Source organism: Phalacrocorax aristotelis, chromosome 9, assembly GCF_949628215.1.
Source record: "Phalacrocorax aristotelis chromosome 9, bGulAri2.1, whole genome shotgun sequence".
Classification (NCBI taxonomy): Eukaryota; Metazoa; Chordata; class Aves; order Suliformes; family Phalacrocoracidae; genus Phalacrocorax; species Phalacrocorax aristotelis.
In genome coordinates, this window is record NC_134284.1 from 9,996,888 (window position 1) to 10,005,084 (window position 8,197).

At 51.6% G+C, this 8,197-nt stretch overlaps 1 protein-coding gene across 1 annotated transcript; it reads right to left on the reverse strand.

The window, feature by feature from the left end:
* Positions 1–4,088: 4,088 nt before the first annotated feature.
* Positions 4,089–7,946, reverse strand: NFKBIA (NFKB inhibitor alpha). Its single transcript, XM_075103347.1, has 6 exons — positions 7,504–7,946; positions 7,047–7,155; positions 6,330–6,540; positions 5,751–5,839; positions 5,361–5,621; positions 4,089–4,828 (listed from the first exon to the last, which is right to left on the reverse strand). The coding sequence occupies exons 1-6, from the start codon at positions 7,773–7,775 to the stop codon at positions 4,781–4,783; spliced, it is 990 nt and encodes a 329-aa protein (XP_074959448.1). The 5' UTR covers positions 7,776–7,946; the 3' UTR covers positions 4,089–4,780.
* Positions 7,947–8,197: the final 251 nt, after the last annotated feature.

Here is an 8,197-nt window from a genome sequence, read left to right on the forward strand (position 1 = left end):
GCTTTCCTACAGGGAGAGGGTCCTCCGTGCCATTCTTGCACTCTGTTCTACTATTCTTTCTTCCAGGAACAACCATATGCTTAATTATTTCCACTGCTCAGCTTCTGCAGAAAAATGACATGTGCTGGGCCCCTGCCCGGCGCAGAGTCCATCATCACTGAAGATCTTCCATCAAAACAAGTCACAAATGATACTTGTCCTCTACCTTGGAGATCACGGTGTCTTTCCTGAGGGTTCATTCCTGGCTCCACCTTTTCCTTTCCTCACCCAACCATCTTGCTCATCCACAGCTGAACTGAAGCTGTGAGGCAAAGCCAGCAGCAGCAGGGCTGACGCTTTTGGGGATTAATTAAAGGTGCTGGTGGCCTCACTGCCTTCTGGTGTGCCGAGTCCTTCTGGGGCGGGCAGGTAGAGGTGTCCACCAGCTGGATGTGGGGCGCATGGTTGGTAACACTGTCCATTGGCCCTGGTCTGGCCCTGCAGTTGTAGTGTGTAAAATGCCAAGTAGTCAATAGGGCACCCCCTCCTAATGTCAAAGGGCCAAAGGATGAGGAGAGCAAGAGCTAAGGCCCCCAAGTTAGGACTGTGGCCCCTCATGATGTCCAAGCCCATTGGCAGGGTGACCAGCAGGCAGCTCCAGGGCTGCCCGTTCCACCTTTCTCTGCTGAGGGAGCTGAGACACCCACACCTATGTGTCAAACAGCCCACACAGCCCAAGCTGTGCAAGAGGAGCACGCTGCACCATAACCTGAGAGCAGGCGGGGAGGACGGTGAAAGGTTTTTGCTCTTGACTGCAAAGGTCAGGCTGGTGCTGGAGCCAGTGGGAGGATGCAGCCTTCCCTCACACATCCCTAGGTGCAAGGCTTCCTTTTGCCCTTACTTTTACACTTTCCAAAGCTGCAGCAGATGCAAGAGAAGGATTCCCAATTTACTGTGGGATAACCAGGATCTGGGCTCTGCTCTCCACCATTGGCATCCCATTGCATTTTTTTCTGTCACACCTGTAAGGTTCTTGAGAAGTCCAGGGCTGATGCTAAGGGAGCCGAAAGGCAGGAGAGCAGGGTCTGAAGGTGGCCCCTGTGTTGTGGCTGGGGCAAGGGAGGACTGCAGGGAGCTGGAGTGTGAGGAGGAAGAGGGAGGCCTGCAGGGAGCTGGAGTGCAAGGAGGAAGAGGAGGGTGTGGGAGGAAATGGAGAGTTCATCTCTTTGCATGCAATATAAGGAAGTATGGGAATATCCCTTCAGGATTATCAGAGAAATTTACAAGAATGAGCAGCGGGGAAAGTCTGGGAACAAAAATGCAGTCTCATGCTGTGCAATGTCATGATGGGTGATTGCGTTCATGATGAGCTGGGGTTGCTGGAGAAGGCGGGGGACACCTGCGGAAAGGCACTTGCCCTGGAAGGGAGAAGAGAGCAGGCAGAGGCGGATACAGGTGTGGAGGGCAGTAAAGAGCAGAGGACACAGGCATGGCAGGAACTGAGTAAAGGAAGGAGGCTAATGGAGAGAGGGTCAGAGTCAGGAAATGAAAACTGAACTTCACAGGACCTTGATATGCACCAGCATGGCTGCTCTTGAAGCTTGCTGAGCCACCCAGGGCAGGTGGCAAGGTGCTGGGAGAGAAATTTGAACTCTGGGCCAGTGCAGGGAAGCACTGACAGGAGCTGAGGCGAGGAGGCAAATGAGCAAGAACAAGCTGGCATGCTCTGCTAATAGCAACTGTGGCAGCTGAATATGGAAAAAGTGGTGCTGGCAGAATAAATGGGTAAGGATTTCTTGCTCTGAGAACTAAAAGTGGGACTGTGCAACATATCTGCCAGAGTGCCAAGAAGGCAGCATGAAGGCAGGTTATCACCAAAACCACTCTCAGAAGATCTTTCTAAAGGCATAGGTGTGGAACTGCCAGAGTCAGTGTGGGCATGCAGGAGTTAAGGGCACATATTCAAAACTGGGAGGGGGTGCAGGGGGGTGACCTACAGTGGACAATCTTGTTATATCATCAAGTGAACAGGGAAAGCTCTGCACAGAATAGCCTTATGTTAGCAATGCACAAATACACAACATGCCCTGACCTATTTTGCTAACAAACACATATTCTCACATTAATCTCCCTCCTACTTGCTTTACCTGTGGTTCCTCCGCATACAATGCTTGGTTACTTTTGCATGACTCGCAGAAGCAAACAGTAGCATAACCAGTACATGGTACCTGGGCAATGATTTGTTTAGCTGCAAAACTTTCTTGTACAGTAAAGCATTTACTTAATTTATTAAGTCATTATAGAACTTTTGCAAGATTGTAGCAGCACCTTTCTAAGATACTCTTTGTCTAAATGTTGCAATGGGCAGTAGAGAACATACCAATGCCTCCGAATCTACTGGGCCAACCTGGTCCTACTGATAACTGCACTTTCCTCCCTTCCTCTGGCCTTTGAATAAAAAAGTATTTGCATTCAGATGATATCTATTTAAATATTTGCATACCAGGTCCAGCTGTAGCTGAGCACTTCCAGAACACTGAGATCTATAGCTGGTGAATGCCTCCGCAGGGCCTTGACAGCATTTCCAGCTCCTGTTTTGCAAGGGGGAAGCTAAAGCATAACTACGTGAGAGGAACATTGCCTTTTCTATTTCCAGCTGTGGCAATGTTGTGTTTAGTCAAGAAAGGCTGAAAGTCACTCCGGACTCTTTGCTGGTGAAAAACCTGTAGCAGCACGTAGATAAACCCCACAGTCCCCATCCCCAGCTGAGATTTAGCGGTCAATCAGAGTGCACGTTGAGTCCCCAAGAAGAAGAGGGGTTTGGGACAGTCTCACCCAGCCCCACACCTAGAAAACTTTGCAGGTTTACAATGCAGGCATGGCCCTGTCTGCCAGAAGGAAGTTTCAGCACATATACCTGGGCTATGCTTATGCAATGAGAGTGGAAGGGAAATAAAAATGACTCAGGATGACAATTTTATATAATGCTTTCCACAATGGCCTTTGGCTCCCATGCAAATTAGGAAGCACCCATTCAGCTGTGGTACTCTTCCTCATACCAGAGAGCCCTCCTTAGAGCAGGTCATAGGTCAGGAACCCCTCAGGAAGAGCAGGGCAGAAAAGGGAATGGGTATCCCTGTGCAGCCTAGAGCCATGGTCTTCTCTGGTGGCCTGAGCCAGGCTGGGTGCCAGCAGCACAGGAGTCCCCATGCCAACATTCTTGGCAGAGCTCAGTCCTGCGTCAGCAGCTCTGCCTCACCCCATCCCCATCCAGGGGGTTACAGCACAGGAGGAATGGGGCATGGTCACCCTTCACACAACCTTTACATGGTCACACAATGGGCTAAAATCTGTGGCTAAAATTAGTCCTGCGCTGTGACACGCTGCAGAGCTAACCAGGTGCAAGTGAGGATTTGAGCAAAGTGCTTCAGTCTGCCTGAATGCTGGGGAAGAACACGGGTTAAAGCCACATCCTCCACCACTGTGAATTGGACAAGGAGAGCTGTAGCTCCCGCAGGAGGGAGCAGGGGAGGCCCCGTGCCTGAATTTCAGGGGTGGAAGGCAGCAGCAGCACGTGTTCCCAGGCATGTGCTCCCTCTTCCTGTGGAAACCCCCTTTGGAAAATCCGAAGGTGTCCGAGTTCAAACTGGAGCTGGGTGATAAACGAGAGGGCGGGCAGGCGCGGGACTGTGCTGCAAACCTCCAGCCTCCCCGGGCAAGTCCCAGCAAGAGCTGCCATGTACTGGAGCTGGAACAAAAGGTGCCATGACGGCGGGCGGGTGGGTGCTGCCGCAGCCAGCCTCGAAACCCCTCTCTAGCAGCCGGGCAGCCTGGTGCTTGCGTGATAGAGGGGGAATCCCAGCCCCTCAACACGCCTACCACAATGGGCACCGGAAAAGACACCTACGTCTGCTTCCAAAATTAGCTGCAGCAGAAGGGCTGAGAGCTGCTTAGATGTCTTACCGCTGCTGAGGTGAACCACCTAAAACCCCTGAGCCTGTGACCCCATCAGTCTAGTAGGTGTTAAATGTTTCTTAAAAAGCAAACTAGGTGGATTCCCATGTATCTCAGGACAATGAGGTGGGCAATGAACCATTTCACAGACCAGGTACAGTAATCTGACTTTTTTTAATAAATACATATCTCACTTGTACCAAAATAATTATAAACAAAAATGTACAGTATTTACCCAATATACAATTGTTAACAAGTTTAGCAATTATGACACACATGGTGTGAAACAGAGTTTCCAATGCCCACAGTTAACATTATTTCTATCTTTCTCCTTACAGCCAGGAGGTCACCAGTCCCTTGGTTTGACTCCTCCACCTGGGACACCCCACTGAGAGCAGCTGAGGTGGGTAAGTAAGGCCAGGGAGCGCCACGAGCCCAACACAGATTAACACAGTCTCCAAGAAGATGGGGCGTTGGTATGCGCCTGCCTTGCCATGAGAGAACACGTGTTCCTCGTGGTACTTAATGCCACAAGATAGTTTTCTGTAACTAGCAGGTTGGATGTGTAGTCTTGTTACCTTCGTAGGGTTGAGAAGATTGGCTATGTGGCTCTTTATCAGGTGGTGTGAATAATCACAGATCTCTACCGATGTTACACATCCCACTCCTGTATTTAAACACAGACCAGAACTTGGAACCGTCCAGTTACAATTACATGCTCCTTGCTGGGCAGCGTAGTATTTCCCTCCGGTTTTGTCACTCTGCGTTGTGACTTTCTTTTTAAATGAAGAAAATCTTTTTTCTATACATATGTACACAGTCACTTCTTTTTACAGAACCCTCTCCTTTAAAATGACAGCTGTCGTCCTCCAATAAGGCAGTCATCATATATAAGCTGGAAGAAAGAACAAAAGGCTGTTACTGCAAAACTCTTACTGGGAGTATTGTATCCACTCTGGGATAACTGCCAAACACTGCATGCCCTGACTTTGGCAGTGTATAAAATTTCTACACCGAAATAGTTACGTTTGCCATTTAACAGCACTGAGAACATTAGAAAAACAAATGCTGGGGAGGAGAAAACCACCCACTAACTTGAATTTTATCTCACAAGGTTCTGTAGGTATCCACAACAAAATGACATTCAGCAACTCATGTTGTGTGAAGTTATTAACCTCAGTTCCCTCATGTATTTTTTGTGTTTTGTTCTTAAATTTATTCTATTTATATGCTTGCCCCAACTGCCACGTTGCTGATGGCTGACAGCGTAACCTTAGTTTATGGGCTATTTATACCTGTCAGTTATATAGGTCAGAGGCCACTGGAGCATGTCACCAGAGTGGCACCACCAAAAAAAGACCAAACAAACCAACCTACAAAGGGCAAGATTTTCCCTTTCTCTTGAAAAGGTGCAAACAGCTACTTACTTCATCCTCTGTGAATTCAGGCTCCGATTCACTGCTCTCCTCATCCTCACTTTCTGGCAACATCTGCAGGTCAGCTGTGGTCAGCTGCTTCAGCTGTTCCTGTATGCTGGAGTTGTCTCTTCCCCACGTGAGCTGATAGGGGGAATAGCCCTGGTAGGTCACTTTGTTGACATCTGCCCCATGTTTCACCAGAAGCGACACCAGGTCTGAATTCTGCAGGTCGACAGCCAAATGTAGTGCTGTTCTGCCATTGCATGGCTCCTATGTGAAAATAACAGAAGGTTGGGCATTTTAGGAGAGCCAGAGCCAGTTGATTCTTACGAACAGAACCTGTTGATTCTTACGACTACACAGCTCTGCTCGGCTAAATTGACAGTGTATGTTACATACCTGAGCATTTACATCTGCTCCCAAGGACAGCAAGTACTCGACAATAGCCAGGTATCCTTGAAGAGACGCCAAATGGAGACATGTATGTCCTGCAAAACATGAAGGTGAAATTTGAGTAAGTCTAACATAATGCCCTATCATTTGCTTAAAGTCAAGATGGTAAGACTGGACGATATCTAAGTTTGCAACTCATCCATGGCAAAAGGGTGTTTTCCAGAAGTATTTTCCAACTTCCAGTAAGTGTGAATAATAGGGGTGGATTTTGGAAAGATTTCCTAGAGGCTTTATTCCAGTGTTTGACTGCACCTTATTTTAACAAAAAAAACCAAGAGGAGTACTCGAAAAGTACTCACTAAAAATGCAAAATTCAAAGCCATGAGAGCCAATAATCAACAGTGAGGAGGCCTACACAACAGTGACATTTTAAAGAAGTCAGACATTGCTGTGTGCTTTGGGCTCCTCAACTCTCAAATGGGCATAATGATCCTTCACCTCTCCAGGGATCTTTGAGCTCTGCGGGACAACAACTCTACCCGCGGTACAGCACACTGACATCGACGTACAGCAGCATGCGCATACCGTTGTAGTTGGTTGCCTGCAGGACAGCAAGGAGGTGGTGTGGCTGGCAGTACTGTGTGAGGACACTGACGCTCCTCAGGGAGCCCTGCTGGCAGGCAATGTGCAGGGGGGTGTTTCCTCGGAAGTCCCTGATTTCCAGGTCGCATCCGGCCTTCAGAAGGTGCTCAGCAATTTCAGGCTGATCAGTGATCACTGCCAGGTGAAGAGGAGTCTGCAGGCAAAAGAGAAAACGCAGACCTGTAAGTTACACCACCAACTTGGCAGCAGCGTCTGGACAAACAGACCCCTTGACCACTTGGCGACATGTGCCTCCAATTAAAAACACACCCCAGAAACTTTCTTCACGCTTCCCAATGTATTGTATAGTTGCCCTTTAGTCTGGAAGTGACGAGCTCTCTGGATACCAAACAGTCAATCCATATGAAGGGTATCATTAACATCCCAGTAAAGAGGGATGCAACCCATTGCATCATATTTGAAAAATGCGGTTGTCAAATGCCACTCTCAGAGGCGAGGAAGTGTACTAACACTGGCTGGAACCAGCTGGGGACTTTCCTGGATGTAGGCTTCGATTTAATATCCATCAATTAAAACCAAAAAAATTTAAGGACTTTTTTTTTTGGGGGGGTGTGGTGGTGTCTGTGTGTTATTCCCCAGAAGGCTTTTGTGGGGGCGGCAGTGGCTGATCCGGACTGGGGTCTGCGGATGTGAAAGTACCTGGCTGAGGTTGTTCTGGAAGTTCAGGAAAGCGCGGTCCCCGGCCGTCTGCCGGATCACCTCCAGGCTCAGGGATTTTTCCTCGTGAATAATCGCCAAGTGGAGAAAACTGCAGAGGTGGAGGGGGGAAAACAAAAAATTAAACGACTCACATTAAAAACCCCCGAGATCGGGCGGGGGGGCGAGGCGGGCCCGGGGCAGGGCCATGCGCGGGTGTCGCAAGCCGGGGCTTTCGGCGGCCGGGGCTTTCCGCCGCGGCGGGAGCCGCCTCTCCCTGGCGCCCCTCCAGGGACTTTCCGCCCTCCGCTCCCCGCCGCGCCGCGGCCCAGCCCGGCGCCTGCCCGCCGGCAGCACATCCTGTCCCCTCCTCACCGTGCCGCCTTCCCCCCGGCCCGCCCGCGTCCGTGGCTGTGTCCCCGCGTACCCCCCACCAACCACGGCCTCGACCCCCACTTACGTGTCCCCGTCCTCCGTCAGCTGCTGTGCCCAGGCGGGCGGTTCGCGGGGCTGCAGGCGTATGTCCTCCAGCTCCTTCACCAGCTGCCGGTACTCCTCTTCCTTCATGGAGTCCAAGCCGCTATCGTGGCGATCGTCGAGCGGGAACCCGCCTTGACGCTCTTTCTTGGGTTGCTCGTAGCCCTCCATAACCGGCGGCTCGACGAGGCGGCGGGCGCTGATCATGGCGGCGGTTCGCTGCGAGTGAGCGGCGGCGGCGGCGGCGCTTGGCATATACACCCCGGCGAGGGGATTTCTGCGGGGGAGGAGCCGCCGAGGACGGGAATTTCCAGCCAGTCAAAGCCCGACCGACGGGTCTGGTCCTGCTCGGCGCCGCGGGCGGTGGCAGGGAGGGCGGATCGGCTCGGCCGGCCTCCTCCCTCCCCGCCGCCGCCCCTCGGGAGGGGAGGGAAGAGGTCGCCCCGGGAGGAGATTTGGCGTGTTTCCACGTCAGGGGGGAAGTACTCGCCTCCCCGGCGTCCCCGTCGGTACTTCCCTGCTTCGCCCTAGGCGGCTGCCCCTTGCAAGCTTTCCCGAGGGGCTTTCCCTGCCCTGCCCGGTCGTGGGGCTCCCGGTGCCCCCTCCTCGGTAGCTGCGGGGGTCCCCTTGCACGCTGTGGGGGTCTTTGCTCCCTGTGAGGGCCCCCCGCACGCTGC

Excerpts from the sequence above, each read along its gene's own strand:
- NFKBIA (XM_075103347.1), bottom strand. The coding sequence starts at position 7,775 with ATGCCAAGCGCCGCCGCCGCCGCCGCTCACTCGCAGCGAACCGCCGCC. Across the intron at positions 6,541-7,046 it reads TCCAGAACAACCTCAGCCAG|ACTCCTCTTCACCTGGCAGT; the intron begins GTACTTTCACAT and ends TTTTGCCTGCAG. Across the intron at positions 5,622-5,750 it reads GAGCAGATGTAAATGCTCAG|GAGCCATGCAATGGCAGAAC; the intron begins GTATGTAACATA and ends ATTTTCACATAG.